The sequence below is a fragment of the Python bivittatus genome, unplaced genomic scaffold, assembly GCF_059951505.1.
Source record: "Python bivittatus isolate LINGU-HERP-01145 unplaced genomic scaffold, Pbiv_v1 ctg000190_np1212, whole genome shotgun sequence".
Taxonomy (NCBI): domain Eukaryota; kingdom Metazoa; phylum Chordata; class Lepidosauria; order Squamata; family Pythonidae; genus Python; species Python bivittatus.
Window position 1 is genome coordinate 3,794,047 of NW_028277042.1, and position 24,063 is coordinate 3,818,109.

At 37.4% G+C, this 24,063-nt stretch overlaps 1 protein-coding gene across 1 annotated transcript in view; it reads left to right on the top strand.

Moving 5' to 3' along the window:
- Positions 1-24,063, top strand: part of NUP93 (nucleoporin 93) — a 92,010-nt gene that overhangs the window by 38,894 nt on the left and 29,053 nt on the right. The window contains exon 4 of the mRNA XM_007434233.3: positions 20,077-20,139. Within this exon, the coding sequence (XP_007434295.1) occupies positions 20,077-20,139 (63 nt within the window). The remainder of the gene's footprint in view (positions 1-20,076; positions 20,140-24,063) is intronic.

The following is a 24,063-nucleotide window of genomic DNA, read 5'->3' on the forward strand; positions in this document are numbered from 1 at the left end:
ATTCCTCACTTTTTGAATTTAGTACTGGAACTTCTTGGAACTTTCAATCCAAAAGAAATTTGATTCATTTGGATTTACAGTGGCTTGAGCAGAAATGTGTTTGAGTTAGCTTTCTGCATTCCAGAACACATTGCTTACAATAGCTATATGATGTGGGTGGATTCTTGCTTTTCTGCATTTCTAGGTTGTGTTTATGAGCTTGCTGGATTATATGGTCAGTGGACTTGAGCTGGCAATATGTTCCTCTAGTTTATTAGACATAACTCCTGTGTATGTTCACTGCTGTTGAAAGGCACATCTTATAATTGTGCATGAGAACTGCTTATTGTCCTTCAGCAGTTCCCACTCCACATTTTTTATTTGGAGATTTTTTTTTTATGTTGATCTGGTTTTTCTTTAAACAAAGATGCTTAGTCCAGTTTCCACACCAATGATTGTCCAGGCTGCTGCTCTCCCTCCTGTCTCCCAAGGTCTTCCCACATATCATTACAGTTCTCCACAGTGACCAATCAGGTGCCTCTAAGATACTCATTTAACAGGGCTTGAAAACTGGAGTCTTCCTGGCATGCTCCTACCCTGGCAATAATCATATGGAACTGAGTCAAGCTGCTTCCCTTGGTAGCTCGGCACCATCTATAAAGGGCTGATATTGCTCTCCAGGAATTTGAGTAGAGAATAGTCTGTCCTGATATCTGAAATCATTTATTTGAAGATTTTAGAGTTTCAACCTGGGTTATATGATAGAAACATAGGAGGCTATTTTGTGCCAGGTGAAATGGTTGGTACATTCAGCTCTGTGTCAGGACTGCACTACCTGTGATCCCAGGGCTACATGTGACTCCCAAAGAATTCACCAAGATCCTCTTCAAAATCTGCTTGCAGTTTTTAATTGGAAAAACAAGGAAATGATTAAATATGGGAGTAATCCATACTAATTGTATTTAATGAATTGTATTTTTATTTAAATGCAATTTAAATCAAATTTAGTTTGTATTATGGCCTTGCGTACTGTTTGGCATAAAGGCCTTGATATGCTACTCAAAGATCAAGCCTTCCCTCCTGTAATGGTATGTGGAAATGACCTTGGGAGACAGGAGGAAGAGATACAGCCTAGGCAACCGTCATGCAAAAGATATCTCAGCCCATAGAAGGAAATGGGACATGGGAAGTACCTCAGGAGGGGCGCTCCCTAGTTTCCTGGAGAGTAAAAGTAAAGGAGGGGAGAAGTGGTTTGAGACTTGCAAGATTCTGTTACTGTAACCTGACAATAAAGATGGTGTTAGTACTCATGGTTTGGACTTCTTGCCTGGTCTACCTTGAAGGGCTGACACCTCCAGAGCTTGAGCAGCCCAGAATATCCTTGCTGGCAGCAGCTCTCTGGGTTTCAGGCAGGAATTTTCCTCAACCCCATCTGCTGACATGAGTTTTGGATCTGCTCCTTCTATAGCAGAAGCCCTGACATTCAGCTGTAATGCTCTTCCAGCATAATTGATCAGATCTATTCATTTTTACAGAAATCTTCCTTCTCTCTATATATCCCAACTCTCCATGGTATTTGGCATGTATATGTGCTTGATTTCTTACCCAGTAAGTGACACTCCCTTCATGATATGTCTTTTTGCTTGAATTTCCTGCACACTGCTTCCTGTCATATATTGGGCCCAGCAGTCTTGGGGAGAATTGAAATAAATCATGCAAAAAATGCAACATGTGCATATTTGCTCTGTTTGCATAACTGTTTCAGTTATCAAACTGCATAGAATCTAGTTGCCCTTGACACACAAAATGGATTGTTTTGTGTGTGTGTCTTAAAATTGTTTGTATGTATTACAAACTTGAGCGTGGGTTGATAAACATGTACTACTGTAAATGACTTGTTCACTAACTAAATCCATCGGAATAAGAATAAGAAACACTCAGGTTAGATTTTATTAAAGGGGAAACTTCTCTTACTTTCTGTATACCAACTGTAACAGCGCAGGGTTTTTGTGTTTTTTGTTCTTTGTGGAAATGGTGCCTGGCAGGATTCTCCTTACAAAGATCTGTGTAAGAGATCCACCATTCACCCTTGAGATTGCAAGAATAAGACCTTGGCTTCTGAGCATTATTTGTTTGATGTAAAATGCAATGGATTTAAATTCTTGGGCTGATAAAGAAACCGTTTCCTCCAGGATTCTTCTTTATCACAGTAAAGTGACCCAACATTTAAGTGTTGCTAATTTCAAAGGAATAAAATGCTAAGAGACCACTATGATTCAGGAGCCAATCTCAAGCTGGTGATGCCTTCCTTGGGTTTTGAAATGGAAGAAATGTCTAAGTTACCAAAAGCATGTTATTCTTTATGACAAATAGGATACATGTTTTGAACATTCTGTATTTTCCTTTACAAATATTTTACAATGTATGTTATAGATGAAAAGTTATTAATGCACTGTTACATCTTATAATGTAATTGCAAAGTGAAAGATAAATGGTTAGTTTGAAAATCAGATTTAAGATGGTCTTTTTTGTGTTGCATTACTCTCCTAATTTGTCACCTTTTTTCTCCATCCCCAATTAAGAAACTGACTGAGAGATAGTCAGTTACTCAAGATTGATCATGAGCCTGTATTGAATTTGGAATTGTACTTTGATTTCCAGGTTTAGCATTCTGCCTGCCTGCCTACTTATTAAGCTATGGTACCATTTATTTTTCCTTATAAAGTTGAGTTCCAGTTTTTTTCTTGTGTGATGTTACATTGACATGGTGGCATAAAACCAGAAGCAGATCATTATGTATCTGTACTTCATGTTGTAGTGTCTGTATTCACCAGAAGTCCTCAGTCTCTAGTTCACAAAAATCTGAAAAAGCTTTTGTAGAATGCATTTCCAATATGTAAAATGATCAAAATGTATTCACAAATATAAGCTAACCCAACATTACCTGAGATAATATATATTTGTGAATACCCTTCAGAGGGTCAGAAGTGTTACAGAATTAGCTGCTTATTGCCTATGTAATACTTGTACAAATGCATTGAAAGTAATTTTTGGGGGGGAGATGGGCGGCTGAGAAATTTAATAAATAAATAAAATTAATTAATTAATTAACCAACAAAAGGTTAAAGGTAGAATATATTCTGTAGAACTAAGGAGACTAGTTTGCTTCCCAAGAAGCATGGACGTTAATTTCCCTTAGTATTTGTGCAATTTCCTCCTGGCTGGACGTATACTTCTTTTTCTCTATACTTTCTGAATACAGAATTTTACCCTATGCAGTACCTTTAGAGGTGTCCACCATTTCTGCTTTTTTCTTCTGATGGACCTTTATACTGGCAGTATGGATGCTAGTACTGACCCCCAGCATTCCCTTATATATTTGTTAGTTTATTTATCATATTTATACCGGTCATATCACAAGATTCTCAGTGGTTAAACATTAAAGGTTATTGTAACCTAGAAGTAATTTGGAATAGGAAGTATTTCCAAACTCCTATGGGAATTTAAAAGAAGGAAAAGAAAGGAACTTTGATATTCTGTAAAGGAGTGGTACAGACTGGCATCCTGTTTGCCATTCCCTTTGGATTCCCATTAGGTCTGTACAGTGTTTCAGATTCAATTCCAGATCCTTGAAACTGTGCAGGGTGGGAACTTTGCACTTGTCTGCATCTCTTTAAAGCAACTGTGTCTTTTCCTAGCTTTAGAGAATTGCAGATAAGGGCTGCATTTATACTCCTGCAGGCTCCAGATCAGCTTTTTCAAAATATTTCCAAAAGGTGCACAGCCTTAACTGCCATATAGAAGCAGCCGTGTGTTTAGTTAAGCCTGAGAGGTTCTGGACTATGTGCAAGCTATATTTTAGGATATTGTCAAAATCATAAGTTTATGGAAGGACATGATGTTCCACCAAATATTTTACCTCCCATTTTTGCTTTAGTAAATTGAAGTAATTATATATTACTATAGCACAAATCCTCCAGGAGATTGCTCTTATGACTATGGGAATATTTAGTTCAGCAGATACATCTCCACATGCTTCCAATAGCGATTGCTTAAAGGTAAGCATATTAGGACTCTTTTTTCCATGTCATTACTAGCTTTATTTAATTCTTTGGAAACCATTTAAAATGCTAATTTTGACCCACTAATCCTGAACTGGTCTTGATCCTTATATACTGTACCTGCTTAAGTAATAATTTTAATGTAATAAATCCCTCAGCTTTTTTAGACACATTCAAAAACAAAGTTTCATAGAGGTATTTTGATGGTAGAATGTACATACAGGTGTGTGTGTGCATCTTTTAGCATAAATCCAGCACACCAAAATCTGAATGGTTTTATTGGAAATGGCCTCTTTGCAATGGATCAGCCAACTTGTTCCCTGCAATACAGTTTTGTTGCACAGCTCTTGCCTGTCTGTATGAAACAAATGAAAGACAATACAAGCTGATCTTCAGGGTAGGTGAAAAGAGCTGCATCAATTATGAGTCTAATGCATTAATGGAGGGTAGGGAGCCATTAGCCATGCTTTGTAAAACGCTTCCCCGTGGCCCTGTATCCGGCATATTTGCAGTTGCATCTGTTAACATTTTGGTGCTCCTTGGAGCTGGGGTGAGGCAGGATGGAAAAGAGGGGGAACACCCACTTCTCGATTGTTCTCTGGATTTCTGCATTGTCATGATGGTGCCATCACCTGACTCTCGGAACAGGCTGGCCTGACTTGAATCATGGGGTGACTGGCCATTTCAGTTTCTTCCTTGGTTCTGTTCCATCCCCCTTCCCTTACGCATCCTTGTAATTATGTCGTTTCTCCTGAATAGAATTTCCTACTAATAACAATGATAAACTTAGAGGTTTTTCTTTTTTCTTTTTTTCCAATTGTTAACTATCTGTATAACTTCCTTTTTGTTGTTGTTGTTGTTCTTACAGGCAATATTCTCCTCCTGTCCATACATTCTGTGCCTGTTGTATGTTAAACATGTATTCATTTCATGCAGCAGTTTTAACTCCATGCTTTGTAACTATTGTTGTGTCATACTTTATTCCTTTATGTACGCCTGAAATGCATGTGTGTGTCTGTAAATTATAAAAGGCAGGCACACACAGTACAATATTTATTATTCGGTGTCGTTAGACAGCTCCTAAATTTGATCATGAATTGACCAACATTGCATCTATGCAACAGAGAATACAGGCATCTTATTTTAATGAACAAAGGTGCCAATCTGTACACCAGCCATCACTGGGTGAATGTACACATTGTTTCAGAGACTTCTGCGACTCTTAAGATGGCAGAAGTGCTTTGCTATGTAATATCGAGCTACCTCTTATTCAAGCTTCTTGCGCTGTGCAAATTCATGGCGCCCTGTTAAGAGAATAGCTTCACAAACTGGTGTTACAATCTGTGGCCACAGCCCTGCACCTCCAGTGCAGCAGACGCATTTTCCACATTAACCAAACATGACAGCTGAAATGGTTATTAAGCATGCAAGATGTCGGAAGTCATCAAAAATTCACATCAGAGTAATTGCAGTGGCTGGGGGGTAGTTGGGAGGAATGTAAGTCAAATCTTTCTCTTTGCTTGCATCTCATCTCCTTTCCTTCTTCCCCCTCCCCACTCTTAAATCTTACATGGTACATTCCGCTGACAATAAAATATCCTTCTGTAACCTATAGACACTCTATTCCGTAACTGGTTTCACACCAGTCCTGTCCTTGGTCTAGAACGCCCCCGAGCAAATGCCATAGATGCTTGGCTGCCAGTGGTGTTCATCTGTGAGAACAGCTGCCTTCTTATTGTTTTGCTGCCCTCTTTGCTGTTTCAGCTATCAGAGCTCGAAGGGTTTTTTTTTTCCCCCTTGAGAAGAAAAACTGAGCATTCGTACCAGAAGAGTCGAGCTGCCTAAGACCAAATATCAAGCATTTAAAATATTGCAGCTGCAGCTGACCCTTAAAAGGTTTGTTATTTTTCAATTCTGTAATCCTCAGGTTAGGAATTTATTTTTTTTAATGTATATATATTTAAAAGAAAGACTCAGTCTTAACAGTTCAGCATCTTTCTTATTATAGTTACAAAGAAACCAGTTTAGAACATTTAGACAGAAATTGGAAATTAATATAGAAGAACAGCTAATGATGTATTTAAACAATCATGATTTTTTGCTTTTGTTATTTTTTTCTTTTTAATAGCTGCAGGGTGGGGCATCTGTTGTCTGCTTTTGAAAAAACCTCCACTGGACTTGGTTTCTTAAATATCTGCTACTAATGTTCTTAAAAATCTAGAAGAAGTCAGAAGTATCAAGTTTCTAGGTGATAACTTGCTGGCTTTATTAAAGATACTCCTATCATTGGCTAAAGGGTGTAGGAAAGAGACATTTTTGCAAAATGGGTTTACAACATGAGTTGTGGTAAAATATGTACATGTCTTATTTTAGATAATATTGCTTTATATTTTCAAAGATTTACCTGGAAATGTGATAGAGGTCTTTAATTTTAAAATGTGCAGTTCATACCTGATCTTCTTGAATTGTTTCTTGGTTTCCAAGAAAAGTAAATTCTCTTTTTCTTACCTTTTTCTAAGTGAAAACTATTGAAATAAATGGATGTGATGCTTAATGATCCTTAATAGTATTGGATGTAGGGCACAAATCAGTACTTTGAACTGTAAATTTCTGAGCTATGTAAAATGACCAAAGGAATATATTATAAGTGCTGTGACCAGCTGATGTGTATATAGACACCCGTTTATGACTGGTGTTGGATCAAGTGAACATGTGTAATTTTGTTTCCTCCTTAACGTATTCCATCCTAATGAATAAACTGGACTACTGAAGGAAGTGTTTCTATTTTAGATCTCTTCGGGTAAGATAAAACACAGATTAGAACTATCACTTCACTTTGGAGATTCTGCTCCAGAGACATGGAAGCTACAGACTTGAATGTTTGCTTTAAATCACCTTTCAGAGCACCTTTCCTTGTTCTGGAAAAAAAAAACGTGACAGCTGGTTTGACAAACAGGTGCTGTGTGACCAAACAGTTGTGTAGGTGTGTTTAGCCTGGTTGAAAAGGGCATTTTCAAAGAGGAGCCGCTCAGTTACACCAGAGAGAAAAGACAATGAAATGCACATGCAAAGATGGAGGAACTCATTGCCACTGTCCCTGACATGGAAGATGTCTCAATTATTCCTGCAGTTTTTATGCTGTGTTTTTCCATATTATTTTCCTTTGTTTGAAGTGGGTGGGAAACCGAATGAGCTTTGGAAACAAATATATGACAGGGAAATCATGTATTCTCTTTTAGAATCATTGCTAGTAGCTTTCTTATTATAAAATCTTAACTGAAGGTCACAAGTGTCATTTTGTGTGTATTTCACCTATTGCCGTTCATATTTCTTTGTAATGTATAATATGCACATTATGGAGGAAGTATTTTTTTAGTTTTGTTTAAGAAGCATATACACAGAGGGGTGTGGAGATGCATACTCTTAAGGGAGAAAATGGAAACCTTTTGTCTTTGGTAATCTTTTTCCATATTGATCTTAAGTGGAAAAAGTTTAAATCTGCTATTTCATTATAGAATTTGAATTTCTTTCCATAAAGCTTTTAGTATGTAATAGATGTGTGTCATCTTCTGTATCGTGGTTTGCTTGTATAAATCTTTTTAAAATAGGAATTGATAAAATGTGGTATTACTTATTAATATTATAGACTATTTTAAACAATGGTACAGTATATTAAATTTCTCTGTACATGTAATAATTTATTCTATTTGAAAAAAAAAGAATGCATTTTAGGAAGCATCAGTGAAAGTATATGTACTTGTTTTAGAACTAGTACTATTGGTTTGTGTGTTTTTTTTAATTCTAAGCTGACCACCATCTTTTAAAAACTTTTTTTTAGACAAGAGTGATTTTCCCACTTGATTGGAAGCTGTATTTATTTTACAAGCTATTCAAGTCAGTCTAACAGGCTAACTATTAATTTTCAACAATACTGTTGCAATAATCTATAATCATCTGAATTTAAATTTTTCATAGATGGATTCACTGCAAAGCATCAAATAGCTTAAAAGACTCTAGAGTAAATACCTTATTTTTCTAAAATCTTAACTAGTGTAGTGCTTTTGTTCTGGCTCGCTCTTTGTTGTGCCTTTATTTGCACTGATCATAGCAGCCTAATAAAATAAATCTTTAGCTTCAAAAGTTATGCCAGAATCCCTCCAGTCCTTTGAATTTCCTGAACGAATGCTCCACAAATGACATTGTCAAAAGTGCTGCAGTGAGTATATCTGGGTCCTGCATTTTGCCATCTTCATTTAACTTAGTTATCCTATTTCAATGCTAGCAGTCGACGAAGGAGGCTTCATGGAACCAGGCGTTGCCCAGTCAGTGGGCGTTGATGTGTGCAGATGCTGAGCGCTTGAGATGTGCAAGGTGGTGGTGGTGATGGGGGGAGCGTGCAAGTCTCCTTTTTCACCAAAATCTTAAGTGCTTCCAAGAAGAGAACTGCAAGCAGGTACACTGGATTCTGAGGGAAAAAGAAGCCCATCTTTAAAACATTCATAAGCCTTTAAGCTTAAAGGAACAGAGCCTCTCTGGGCAAAAGGGTGTGTAGTGTGGACAAGAAAAACATAATGGGCTTTGAGCATATATGCATGACATTTTTAAGAGGATGTGGATTATGTGAAGTTCTTAACCCTGCATACGTGCAAGAATATGCATGTGATAAAAATCAGCCCGTGGAAGTGATTTTTAAAAGGTGCAAAGTGTTCTTCACCCAGAACCCGAGGAGCTGGATCTTAAAAAGTGGGAGTGACATGGCAGAGAATGAAGAGGGATTGCCTTTTCAATCTCAGAAACTGAGTAGGAGGTAGAGGTTCTGCTGCAGTGTTAATTGCTGGGTGGGTTTCCTAATAAAATTAAACAGTAGGATATTATATGTTCCAGGACTAATCTACAACAGTGTAATGGCAAAGTCATTCTTAGATCCATTGGCTTCCATTGAATAGCATCAAATGCTAAGATTTCCTTAACAGCTAACTTGTTGGTATCTATGCTATGAACAAAGAAACAAAGAAACAAATGGCAGTAGTAAAATTTGGTACCAGTCTCTTCTGGGAAAAGCAAGAAATGAGAAATCAAGTAAAATGTTTTCATTTTCTTCTGTTTAAAGAAATATTATCTGCTTTTATGGTGGTATACAGGGCAGGGGTCGGTGGGCGGGGGGAGAGGTTCTTCCACTTTCTGTATTTCTGCATAAAGGATATTTTCCACTGATTTCTCATTTCTAAACTATACTTAACTGCAGAGAATTAAGGCGGGGTCCTTGTAGTACACAGTCATGACTTTCTGCCCTACAAACTTAACCGCAGAACTAAACAAACCAGCAGGAACTAAATACACTGGAGAAGCTTGAAAAGGAGATGATTTGTTTCAGTTCTTTTTCTTTTTCTTTAAAGGCACCCGGGTAACTGTAATTCTAAAATGGCAGCACAAAGCCATAAAATGGCATCACAGTGACTTAAGCTGATTTAGGGCGTTCCCCTCCTCATTTGGAAAAAGATGCTCTTACTAGCTTGGACCATGTTCACTCTAGATTCAGAAAGAATTTCTTAAAAAAAAAAAACCCTTTTGAATCTTGTTCAGGAAGGATGATTCTGGGAACATCTTGGAATTATTAGTCTAGTTCTGGCATTTCCCAGTTCTAAGAAGGTGTGTTCATTAAAATTATCCTATTGGTCAGATTTCCTTGAGTTAATTTTGATAGCAGCCCGATAAATCAAATTGTTATTATTTCTATCAATATTATTGTTTGGGTGGGGAAATCTGACGAAGTGGTAATTATGCCTGTGATTTTGTCCAAGGATTATATTTTGTGGCCTTTCATAAAACGTGTCTGGTTGAAAGTATAATATTAATGTCAAGATAGCTAGTCCATAAGATATGAAGCATTGGTCCCAGTATTGCTTTGCACTTTCTGTATACAGAGTGTAGACTCTGTATGAGACCTTTTACAACCCGTTTAGATCTCAGATTTCTACATTTATCCCCATTGGGCAAAACTAATTCTAAGTGGTAGAAACATTTAATAGCTCACCTCATAGCAGTTTACTGTATTTCTGTCCAAAAATGTCTGAGCCAGCTTGAAAGCAGCAGTTGAAATGGAATAGCATTTGGTAAATAACTTACTTTGTTGCTGGTAATATTACATTATATGGATTTACCCCAAATTTACCTTTATATCATTCCAAATTTAGGTCTGGACCACGAATTAAGGTTCAAGTATGGACTTCAAATCTATAGCTTTCCAGCCTAATTGTAGCAGATAAAATCTTACCTTTCCTTTTTCTGAATTCCAAGCAGCAAACATAAATGATATTTTAAAGCAATACCATAGTCCTTAAGGGCTGGGAAAAGTAGAAATTGGGAACTTTGGTTAAATGTATTTATGTTTAGTCTTTTAAAACTTGTACCTCAGCCTTGAAATAGGATTCCTTTGATTTATAATTACAATGTTTCTCAGCCGAAGCTTCCTCATAGGGGTATTATTGTGGGAGAAGAATGATGAGGGAGTGCTAATGTCTGCCACCTAAGTTCACAAACAAAAATAGGATATAAATCTAACAGATAATTAAAATTACTATTCTCATTAGCAGAGTATTAATGCAAAACTAAGCAGATTGAATGGAGTGAAGTAAGTTTCCATAAATGTTTCTAAACAAATCCTTAACAGGTATTTGTATGCCCCATTCATGCCCTGTGCACATGTATTTATTTATTTATTTATTTATCAAACTCTGTACAAATTCTGATTGAACAAGATTACAAACGGAGGATGATAAGATCAGAGGCTGAACAATTTCATCAATTTTGCTTGAGCGAAATTAGAGATTTTAATTAGCCAATAAAATAACTCTATTTTATTTAAAGCATTCTGATCTTACTTTTACCCCAAAAGGCCCCTAGAGCAGCTTAGATAAAATCAGTGAATAAAGTAAAAGAAATAAAGTTTAAAATGGCTTTGTGCCATTGGTTTCACTGCACCACCTAAAAACAGTGCCAGTGTCAATTTGGATTACTCCTACCTTCCTCTTCTTTTTGCTATACTTTTCCCGCAGCGGGCGCCCTTTGAAATGATTTATCTTGCATGCCCAACCAATCTGGAATGGTCAGTTCCATGGCTTTGGACAATTCAAGCCCTTCTTGGCTGACAGACTGGTTGAAGTTTGAGCTTATACAGTACCAGGATTAAGCTGAGGGGTCTTATTAGGTTGGGGTTGAATTTTTCATCTATACCTACACCTGCCTTTGAATGGGGTTCGCACAGGGCCAGCCCCTGTGGTCTGTACATTGCAGGGTATGGAGTGGCTCAGCATCTGGAAATGAGGTGGGGAGAAAGTGGGAGATCCCCTATGTATCATCCACCCAACAGAGGTATGTGTGGTGCCTTAGTTGCAGGGTTTCTTGTTCATGCCTTCTGAAAAATTGAACTGTTCTGCCTTTTTCTTCCTTCATGGATGTTTTCATGGTTAGGGCGAGAGCCTGATGCAGCAGTAGGAAGGCACGAACTGTTTATCAGGGGCATAGAAATTGTTGGGTCCTTTGTAAATCCTGCAAGGCAAAATAATTGCACAGCAAAGAGATTCACCTGGAAGCACCTCAGCTAAAGCTCTGCTAAAAGGCATGTGTAGTGCGCTGCATTTGTTCCTGATGGCTTCTGCCTCTTTTCTGTAGTCGAGCAGCTTTTCAGAGTACTTACGCAAAGAGTAACTTTCTCCCCATTCTCATACACTTTTCTCCTTCTGTTAAGCTAAGCCCCAATATGTTCTTCCCCTCCAGGCTTGTTTGAAACTTTTACATTTAAATCTACCTTGTTCTTCCTCATCACTTAGCTTCAAACAGAGGAAGCCATATAATTGGTGAAGCACATGACTTACCAGAGAAATCAAGCCTTGGAGTGCTGCTTTATGCATATATTACTTCCTTTGCGAGCTTGCAACCGTGCAGTACAGCATATGGAATCGCTGTGAGCTGGTAAAGGGATAACACCAAATTATGGCTTGGTGTGATGTGTTCCAGCCTTTGAGGAGCCTTGGGATCATTTTTTTTTCTTTTTTTCCTTCTCTTCCACCCTCATGCCATTCCTTTTCTCCTTTCCTGATTCAAGGCAAGCCATATTTCCCTATTTTGACCAACTAAGCCAGCGGTGGCTTTCTTTTGTCCCATAAATTAGAAACAAACCAGAGTCAGTGGATTTAAATAAAACTATAGCTTGTCTCAAACTGTTGGGGTGGTACATGCCCAAGGCCCTTTGGAGTAATGACAAACCACAATTATACCAACCCAATGGCTCACCCTCGGCAGTTTAGTTGTAGCTTCATGCCATGAGCATATCAGTGATATGCTTTTTGATACTTTCCTTGTATTGCGCTTGTACAAAGTGCACACCAGGATCCCTTGCAAGAATTGGCAAGCATGCTTCTTGTTTTGCTCACTGCTACACTGGTATGCTTTAGAAAATGCTGCCATGTCAAACAACAGTTTGTGGGCTGGCTCTGCACTTTGAGGACCTGGCCGCTGTTGCTCCAGCACAGCCATGTTCTTCCTTCCATTTAGCACAATCTCCTGCACAGCTACTGCCCCTCGCATGGCAGAGAGTCCAAATGCTAAAAGAATCAGGAGGTTGTAGGCAAAGTCTGTAATCCAGTTATTATCTTGCAAGTGTAACAAATAGATGGCTCCAAACTCAGTTGTCACTTGCTTCTGAATGCCCATGAGGTGGCAAACAGTCCTCTTATTTGGATTAGCATAGAACTGTATCTCGCATGCATTGTTTGCATTTTAGTGCTGCAGCTGACATTCTAAAAACTCCATGGATAGAGCTTGCTTAGCCTGTTTCTGTGCACCGTAACTGGCTGAAGCAATTTGTCAGTGTTTTAAGCGAAGAACCTGAAAATCCACTGGTGCTAAAGAAAAAAGGATTCTAATCAAAGTGGAGCCCACTCCGACCTCAGATTTCTCTTTGTAGTAGTAGAATCTTGGTTTAAAAGCTTCTTGTGGGAATTATGTCACTTATTTTTGCAGATGTGACCTGACAACGCATATCAGCAGATAATTAGTATCTGACACAATTTAAAAAAAAAAAAACGAACATGAAAGAAAAACATATTTACTGTCTAATTTTAATTGTGGGTACCTTTATGTTTCTGGGGTGATTGTCCGTGGCCTCTTCAGACCATTTTCAGATGTTATTAAAAAAGCAAGCGACTCATCTACATTTTAATAAACCTGAAAAAGAAATATTGTCAAGTTAAAATCAGGTATCTGTTTTCCAAGGATGTTTCAGATTCTTATCCTAACATCAGATCTTGCTGACCTTTTGAGAATGACCTTTTCAGGATGCTTGATCAACAAAGCATTTTAATCTGTTGGCAGTCCTGGATTTTGTTTTTATTTTGTTTGATTTTCTAAAGATTTGGGAGCAAAGCAGACCAATAATATAGGTAATGAATATCTTGTCTTGCTCTCATTTTATTTGCATGCATCTTACCGAGTACAAATATAATTAGATGAAATATGTAATCAATGGAAACAGCTCTTACTACATTAGCTGGCTACATATGCTTGAATTAGCATTCAGATATGCATATGAAGAAGAATGGTGCTAATGTTAAGGGAGGTGGGTTGTACTCAAGACTTAAAGCCCCTTGGAAAGAATGGAAAGGTGGGAATTCTGACCCTGTGATCTAAATTTTAAGTACAGCTCTTTTGGGTGGCTTTGCCTTTTCTAAATACTGTAGAGTAGCTTGTTATGTATAGCTAAAGAGGGAATACATCAACAGCAAAGAAAACAAAAGGAAGTGTTTTGTTTGAAGAAATCATGTATAAATGCAGATTTAAAGATAATTGCAGCAATTACTGTAAAAAGGCGATAAATCTTACTATAATGGGAGAACTGTAGTGTGGTGACCAAGTGTGCCTGAGTATTGTTGATGGGTGATTTTAAAGGCTTTGCTCTTCAGATAGACACCTGTCTTTTGTGAAGACAGATACATGAACCTTCTTCACTGCAGGAAGGTCCTGTTCATTTGCTCTGGGTTGTCCTTGCATAAAATACTTCAAAATGTGATACTTTTATCATTCTTAACTATTCTTTTTTTCCCTTCATTTTTCATCTATCTCCATTCAGAGACCAATCCCATTTTCTCTTTGCTGCTTCTGTTAATTTTTTCCCCCTTAGTCCTCCTATTATTGTTTTAGTCCGGAGAGTACCGCATCCTCTTCCATCAGATGTATGAGAAGGGCGGGAAGTGCTCATGAGTTCATTTTTGTTGTTGTTATTGATTCTGCCTTTTAGAATATATGAGCTTTCAGCAAACAGTGCCAATACTTCTTGTGCGATATCTAATGTTTGTGTTTCGCACTTGTGAAAGTGCAGGTTGGAAAGCAATTCACATCTGAATTACCTGCTTTAATGCAGCTCTGAATTTTTCTGATAAAAAGCATTCTAACTGTGGATGCAACAAGCAGAACCTAGCTTCTCAGAGTGTTGGGAGATGTGCATTTCCTTATTTGCTTTAGCATATTCACTGCAGAGTATCTGATAATGTGCCTGTCATGTAGAGTGTTAATTGGCCCTCTTCTGACACTTTAAAGAGTATGAATAGGAATGCCAAGAAAATCCTAGCTCTGCTGCAATAAATTAGTATCTTTTAAGTTGTAAGTTTCACTCCAAACCAGCGGTAGAGAGGGAGACTTAAAGGAGGTTGTAGATTAATCATAAAAGCTATATGAAAAGGAGAATGTGATCAAAGGTGGTTAAGAGAGATATCTGAGTACTGTAAGGAAAAGGATATTTGCCATTGAATATAGAAACTTTGTAGGTGCTGCTTGCATGTTTCGCAAACTAGTGACCTATTGTGCAGGTTAGACACTTGCTTTGTAAAATGCTGAGCTGCTGGATTCTAAAAATCAGATTAGAGTGCAATAATATTAGAATTTAAGCCATGAGGAATGTATGAAACTTGTTCCTGGATTATACAAGCATGCTACTTAAAGCTGGTAAATGGGAAGTGTATCTTTGTGAATTACCAGGACTTGAGGATGGGCGGTGTGTGTGTGTGTGTGTGGGGATGTTTGAATGCTTTGCATTCAGCCATCTGGATGACATCCAGGTTATTGAGGCCAGGCCGCCCAGGTTTGGAACTGGATGGCCATTTTTGTCCTTTCAGCAAATATTCCATTGTGTGCTTCTTCCTAGGAATGGACAGACTCTCCAGTCAGCAGCTGTCTGTGGCTGCACATTGCAGAGGAGATTGAGTTATGATGAGCAAACTGCCTTCTAAGGAGCCTGTCCTTATTGTTGCAGATTCCCTGAAAAGCTGTTGAGGAACCCCAGTGTATCTCAGAACAGAGATGGAAAGCAGCCCTGCAAATTTTTGAAAAATCTTTTTTTTTAAAATAACTTTATTAAATTTTAAAATAGAAACAGTAAAAACAAACAAAAAACTAATATTAAAAATAAGAAAAAGGAAGGAAAGTTAGGAAAAAAAAAAAGAATGACCAAGGTCAAAAGTGTGAAAAAACGAAGAAAAAGAAAGAAAAAGAATTGACTTCCAACCCTCCTCACAACAGATAAAAGTAAAAGTATACATCGATTTCTTGCACTAAGTTTACAATATAACTTTCATTATTCCTATAAACCTATATTATTTCTAATAATCAAATCCATACAACATAATTTCATTTTTTTCCTGTTTCCCACAGAAAGTCCAAAAAAAGTTTCCAATTAACATTAAAATTACACAATGTCTTTTCTCAAATCAAACATCACTTTCACCATCTCAGCCAACTCCATCAACCTCACTATCCATTCTTCTATTGTAGGTAATGTCGTATCCTTCCACCTTTGTACGTATAAAAACTTTACTGCTGTTATCGTATTTAAGAACAAAATCGCATAAATTTACTAACAAATGTATTTTAACCTTAGTAAAAAATAAATCCATTTTATAATCCAATATATCATTTTATCTTAAAAAAAAAAAGGCAAATGAAATCTCTCCCCCTTTATACACAGATCCTTAAAACTTCATCATTCAATCCTGGTCACAAAAAAATCCCATTAGTAAGTACCAAAAACCTCAACATATATATTAACCATAATCAAATAAATTCACTTTGTAAACCTCCTGTTTACTTTTAAAAAGCTTAATCTTTATAAGCCTTTCAAATAATGTCCCACAAGTAGATTCCCCATCATTCTCTCCTTGTCTTCTCCCAGAAACAGGCCCAATAATTTCTCTTTCTCTTCCCAGGAACAGCCTCAACGGTTCAACAGATTCCTTTTGCAAATCCAAGATAAAAATCTTTCCAAGCAACTCTCCTTTTCCATTCTTCTGTCCCTGTTGATCATTGTGATATCAGTTGCTTTCATTTGTGAATCCATTCTGGCATCCTTTTCCATATCACTCTTATCCTTTGGCATTTTTAAATCCATTTTTGAATCCACAGCATCTTTGTTCATACCACCTTCATAATCCAGCATTTTTTAAAACTCCAAATCCACTTTCAAATCAGTCTCCACTTTCATTTCAAAATTAACCATCTTATCCAATCTTTCCTCTATCTTTTTTTCAAGGTTTTTATCTTCTAATGGCTGCTCCAAAGGGCCTCTTCTAGCCATTTCTCCCCCCCGCCCCACAAAGCAAGCAACCGTAGGTATTGTATAAATGAAAGTAAGCAGATAGTTCATGCTCTCTGGTGCCTTTCATGCTGTAATTGCAGGCAAACACCTGAAAAAATACACAGAGGGCTCAAATTACTATCTTCTTCTGTTTTGAGAAGCCAGCCAATTGACCAGCATATCACAGGGAAAAAAAAACCTTCCATGGAAAAATCAAATCCAATTAATACCGATGGAGTTTTGTAAAATTAAACTTTTAACAATAAATCTTCCCCTTTCACCATAAGTAATTTTAATATATTTTTTGTATTCTCCTTCCAGCTTTTTGCGAATTGTTCAAATTACAATAAAACTAATTCTTCTTTTAAAGTTATAGTCCCAGAAAGAATGAAAAAACACCAAGAGATCTGTTGCAAAGAAATCTCTTCAGCATCTCTTATGCTGAAAAAATAGTTATATTCCAAAGTGGTTTAGAAATAGGGTTCGGACCGCTCTCGTGTCCGTACTTAGGCTGCATCACAGCTGTGAATGAAGATGGATCCCCCACTCCCAGCCGCTCGCTCACAAGCCATTCGCAGAAGCTTCTGTTTCTGGGATTAGTTTATGAGGAACGGCTGTCCCGGAGATTGAACTGAGTTGATTTCTCGCTTCCTCCTTAATCCGGAGCAAGTTGGACGGCCAGTGCTTGCTGCCAGCCATGAATCCAGCTGCAGTGCCATCTCCCCTCTCAAGGAGACGACTAAGCTGCCATTGTCCCCACCGGAAGTCCCTAATTTTTGAAAAATTCAATCAAGCTCCAAGCTTTAAATATTTTTAAAGCTTAATGTTGCAGTTCCATTCACATCTTACTTTTGGTTTTACTGTAGGTGAAGAATGCCATTTACTTTTCGGTTCTTTTACTGTTTTTGCTCTTCTCCTAATGGCTTCCCAATTTCTGAAGCTCCTGCTTTTCTCTTATCTTTAGCTTTCCTCTAAATTTCTTCTGTGTCTATTTTATTGCTTTAAAAAAGAGAGAGATGGTAACAAGCAAAAAAAAAAAAAAAAAACACAAGGAAAGAAACACAGAATTAGGGAATTTACAGTATCTTCTGAATTTTACAGTATCCCCATAATCCCTGGCCATGCTGGTTAACATTTCATTCATTCATTTAGTCATTCAATCATTCATTCAGTTTATATGACTGCCCACTCCCTAGGTAACTTTGGTGGGTAACAAGGATTAAAAAGCACATATACAAAGGAACATTAAAAAAAACATAATAAAATAAAGCATACTTCATTGGGGGCCAGACCCGCAATCCATATAATAACAGTTGGGCTAGTGCCTAGAGCGTGCCTGTTGGATCGTACAGTAGTAAAAAATATATGGAGTTGTCAACCTGGGAAAGACTACTTTAGAGATGAATTGGTGTACCTCCCCCAGATAACTTTGAAGTTTTGGTATGAGTGGCTTCTAATAGATTGATTATATTTAGTGTTCAGAGCTGTTTTGTTGTGGTTTTAAAAGTTGGTTTTCCTCCTTAGTTGCATTATTAATTTCTTTTGTTACATATAAATCCTGCCTTTTTTCCCCAGGAAGCTGAAGACAGTTTATCTAACAGTCTTCATATGCTTATTTACCTTTTTTTTTCCAATATGGAGTGGAAGGAGGTCAACAATCTCTACAACAGTCCTTTACCTTGGCTAGACCACAATCCCCAACTTGGGCCTAGAGAACGCACTGGGAATTTGAGAGCATATTATGGGCACTCTCACATAATTCCCATTTTAGTAGATGTGGCCAGTTATAACCACCTATATACCAAAAGGAATGGGCTGCAGCCATCCATCTTCTGATTTACTAAAAATGCCTCTGGCACCTACATGGGTCTCAGAGGCATTGTTGGCAATGCAAGTTATGTTGAAGCAGGTGCTTCATTTTGCAGCATGCAAGATTGCCATTCATTTTTTTAAAATTAAGAATGAAATTTGGTATGGCAGGGACCTTGCTGTGTGCCAAGGAACATATTGGTTGGCATATTATTACAAATCTGTGCCACCATATTGGAGCCCCAGGGACTGAACAGAAAGTTAATGACTTGTCAGTGACCACAAAAGGCCATGTTTCCTACCTGGAATTTGTGTTTTATCTAAAAATCCTTCAGTCAATGTCTCTCCTAAATCTGCTTCTGAAAGGAGTATTGGCATCTTTGTTGGTCTGCTTTAATCAGGCTAGCACATGGGGGATGTAACAAAGGCTGCAAATGAAAAAGGCTGGGCTCAGAAGAGATTGGCAGCCTCATAGTTCTTTGCCTTAACACTCAGTGAGTTTAAGTCTTGGTTTGTTGCATCTGAATTCAGCACAGCAGTCGCTGTGTCATACTGGCTTTTGATTTTAAGTATTTGTTCCCTAATCTGGTAATGGGGCTTTTTATTCAAGATAAAGAAATAAAATCAATTTTGTTATTCTCTAAGGTGGAGGGCTGCATGCTTACCTGGTATTGTCCCTTGTAAGTAAAGCGGAAGAGGAAGTGTATAAAATAAATGACAAGCTATTTGGCCTTGTCTGTAGAATTGGCTTGGGGTCTCAGTCTTTATTAAATTCTTCCAAAAATGTGATAGATTAATAATACAGAACAAGGAATCTTTGGAGTTTAGCTAGATAAAATGTTAGTTATGATAGTTTCTGTCTTCAACCGTGTAGTCCATCCCCTTGCTGTTTGGCAATTAGATATACAGTACGTTCTGCAGATATCTTGTATGTCTAAGGACCCAGATCGTTCCTTGGTTGAACCATTCTCTTCCATTTTTAATTAGTTTAACATGGTTAGTTAAGCTTATTATCTGTTCATCAGCTGCCCTACTGTTTTTCATCATGGCTCTTATAAGTTGATGGAGAGAGGAAGTGGAATCCAAGTCCAGAAGTAAGAGAAAATGAAATCAGGACACTGCTAAGAGTTCATGTGCTTTTGTTTTGTACTTTATTAAAAGGAAATTACAGGTAATCCCCAGGTTAAGAACGTCCGGGCTACAGAGAACTCATAGTTAAGAACGGAGCCTATTGTAGCAAAATTTGAGTTAAATACACAGTGATTTCAGTTAAATACACAATGGTTCGAGTTCATTACACAATACTACTTATATAGTATTACAGAGTAATACTGTTCTGACTTACATACAAATTCGACTTAAGGACAGACCTTGGGAAAGGAACTTGCTCTTTAACTGGGGTCTACCAGTAATGCGTTTTAATGCCCACATACATCTTATTGGCATCTTTCTCTTTTTCTCAAGTAAGTAATATTCTCTTTGAAGCAAACTGAAGCAGAAAGTTGTCTGACTTGAATGCAGAGTTTACACCAACTCTCTAGGAAGTGCCGAGAGTCCTTTCCATGTTAGACTGATTTTTAATGGAAATTGTCCTTATCCCTGCAGGGATTCCTAAAAAATGAAAAGGATAATGCTTTGCTGTCTGCCATTGAAGAGTCCAGGAAAAGGGTAAGTATTGAAAGTAATGTAAAATAATACTGAAATTGATGTCTGTTAGGACAAAGAAGGGAAAACATCAGGCTTGCAATATAACTTTCTTTTTTTGGAGGAGCCAGTGACCAATCAGTTGAAATCAGACTCAAATTGACTTGGGCTAAGAACTAGGAATGTGCATCCCAGGTATTTTGAGCATTGCTGGAACTAAGTTCTTTCATACAAAAGGTCCCTTTGGGGCTTTCTCCCAAGCATCATTTTTCGGATCTTATTTGGGAATTAGGTGTATTTTTTGCAGAGGGGAGTCAGAAGTGCTTGTTGATTTCCAGCAAATCACCCAGATATTTTCCAGTGTTTTTCAGTTGGCTTCTGTCTAATCCTATATTAGATATTTTTTGGAGGGGTGGCACGCAGGATCTCATATATTTTTCTCACAGCGTATTACAGAATTTTATAAAATGGCTGCACTCTGGCTATGCCATCCTATACAGCAGAGATGAGTTGAATGTTGATTTAGGTGTCTTGTAAATCTTTGGATGATTTGAAGTAAATCAGCAGGGATTTTGATAGTTCATTATCGATAATGATTTAAAAACCACAGCAGAAAATGAACTTCCTTTCAATGTAAGATTGTAACGCTGAAATGTAGAAAGCTTGTGGTTGCCCAGGGAATGGAAATTTGTACAGAATGATTAGGAGGGCTGCTTAAATCTGCTATTCAAAGTACATTTCAGAGTTCAGAATCTTTTGCTTCTATTTGGTAGATCTTCAGGTTCTAATAAACCTTGATCTCACAAGCTTGAAGTCTTTGTGCTGTTCCTCCACAGCACCCTCTAAGGGGGTTTGGAACACAACAGAGCCTCCCAGCTTGCTGGAGATCTGTAAGAGGCCTTCCAGTGAAGTTAAATCACCAGAAGAGGCGGGGATGAAAATTTTGGAAAGGAGTTAAGGCAGAGGGAGCATTTCCTCCTTTCTGGGGGGGGGGGGGGGGGAAGGGGAAAGAAATTGAGCTTTCTTTTAAATTAATTTTTGTTCCCTAGAACCCTTCTTCCAGCCCCTAGAAATCTAATTTGCTGTCCTATTTTACCTCACAGTTTCTGCAAAATTTGCCCACGTGCTTCAAGCATATCTTTGGGGTCATAATTATCAGAAATGTACCCTCCCAACACTCTCTTTATGGATAAAGCAGGTTTAAGCAAAGAGTTACAGTCAGTATGGAGTATATCAAGGTGGTATAGGTGTTAAGGTGTTAGGATTTGGGAGACCCAGATTCAAGTTCCTCCTCAGTCATGGAAATTTCCTGTATGCTTTGGGCTTATCACTGTCTCTCTGCCCAGCCTACTCCACAGGGTTGGGCTCCACAGGTTTGTGGGATAAGATGAGGAGAAATCCCGAGATAAGATTTCCTGAACTATTGGAGAAAAGGCAAGATCTAAAGTTATCAAAGCAGGATCTAGCAAATTAATCTGCTTTTCAAGAATGAAATGGCATTTAGCCCATAGTGAATTCAAATGGCCCTTCAAACTGTTGATTTATAATTATAAGAACAATCACTTGAAGAGGAAAAACAGATATAGTCATCAGTGAAAGTGTAGTAATAAAATTGAGAGGAAGAATATTAAATACCTATTTCAGTGGATTACATGCTTGTGGATGATCTCTCTGAATTGTCATGGATGTTTTCTGAATTCCTATTTAGTATTATAGTGCAGCTGGCAATCTCTATGCACAGTTTTCCCCGAGCTGGTGTTCCCCAGGATCAGTTAGGACTACAGTTCTCAAAATTCAAATTCTCAGAGTTTTAGCTTCAGCACATCTGGAGCTGGCTCTGAGAACATGTGTTCTCTGGTATGCATGCTGAGAACATCAGGAGTCTTATCGGCAGCAGGAAGTCTGCACCTTCCCCACTGAAAAAGTAACATGGCGGTGGTGATGAATTTGGGCTCTGAGGACTTATTCTGCATGTTGCATCTCAATGTCAGTGATTTGTGGCTCTTTCAAATAGAAGTCAAATTCATGTACCTTGATGTGTGTATATTAGGCAACATACATATGCTTATATATGAGTGAAATTATGCCGGCAAAGTGATTTATGACCAAGACTAAAGTTACAAAGGATATAAGGTTTTATGATGAACAGAAAGGGAAAATGGATTCAATCGCAAACTGTTTTTCAATTTACTATGAATTTTCAAAAAGATACTAGGTGCCTAAGCCTCACTTCAATCCTAAATTTGGGTTTCAACAAAAAAAATGTACACCCTTCACTGAAAACATAATGAACACGTTGGATTGAATGGTATTTAGTCAATAGTAAAAGGCAACATTTAGAAAAGAGATAATGTTGTTTGGAAGAAATGATGTTGGACAATATTTTGTTCCTTTATTTTTTATAGTATCTGCATAGAGGTCTTTCATTATTTACATAATTATTAAATGCCTAAAATCAGATAAAGAATGCAATATAAGTCACATTACAGTGGCAGCTTAGATATATCAAATCTGAAACGTAATATTGATTCTTTTTCATTCAAAATAATTAATTCGTAATATTTGGAATGCAAAAGACATCCAATAGGTGTAAGTTGAGTAAAAGACACTTTGTTAGGGCAACCTGATTCTTCTTTGATATTAAGAAATTACATTTAAAATAGGTTTGGAAGAAAGATATAAATACATCCTGGTCCTGCCTTTCCTCCTTTTTCCCATTCCTTGATCACCCAACTTCTAAATATAGGGAGAAATCAGGTCACTTTGAAGACTTTCTAGGATTATAGACTTGATTATTCATGGGAATGGGCTAAATTAGAAATTAAAAAAAAAAATCTAGAAGACAATGTCAAATGACTACTGTATTGTTGCCAAAACAAAAACAAAAGCAAAAAACCCCCAAATAATCAAATCTGCATGAAAATTGGCCACAGATTCCAAGTTGGTTTCAAATGAGGCAAGTACAAATAGTTTCTTAAACTCATGGGATTTTCCCAATCAATAGTATTAAGTGTTTGAAAAAATGTATATATTCAGAGGACTCAGTCTCATATACCAAGTACTTCAAGAAGTTTAGGGAGAGGATTTGCTCAATCTACTTGGAGCTCTGCATAGTGTAACGTACTTTTTAAAACTGTAGGCAAGTAATCAAGAATTAACTATAAACATAATTCATAAAAGATACTGTACCTCTCAAAATTGCCTTATATTAATCAACATCTTTCTGTATTATTTTGGAAAGGCTGATTATTTCAGTTGGTACATCTAATCATCACTGAAAACTTTCCAAGTTTATAGGGAAAATAATTGGGACACCACCTTGTTTAAAAACAAGTGAATGGAACTTCTGATCTGTTATGGATGATTCTATACATCAGAGAAGAATGAGTGTTTTTGTGGAAATTAGAATATTGGTTTCATTCAGTTCACTTGCTTTACATGAAATGAGCAAGGGTTCAACCTACCTTTTTCAGCGTAAAGGATTAGGCAGTCAATTATAGGAAAGACCATCTGAGCCCCTGAGGAGCTGATAACTGAGAGATAACTGAAGTGCAATAAATGAGCATAGGCATTTGGCAGTTTAAAACAGGGCTAGATGCTCCATACTTGCTCATGGTGTATTTTTTCACCCCACAGAACTTATTGATCTTCCCTTTGTCTCTCCAGCCCATCAATTCCCAAAAGTATTTATAGTACCCCACTTTGGATTTCCTAAATCAATTAAATATGGTTTTTAAGATAATGAATAAATTATGGGTGAAAACCATATTTAGTGTAATTTTACTTTCAGTGGTTTTAAAGTTTGATAGTGTTAGAGCCCAAGAGCCTTGCTTACTGGGAATCATCTTAATCCTAGAAAGTTTGGGGGAAATTTGTTTAGAATCTGCTGCAATGCCTGCAGTTCTAATTTACAGAGAAATGAGATGGAAGTCCAAGATGATAATTGTG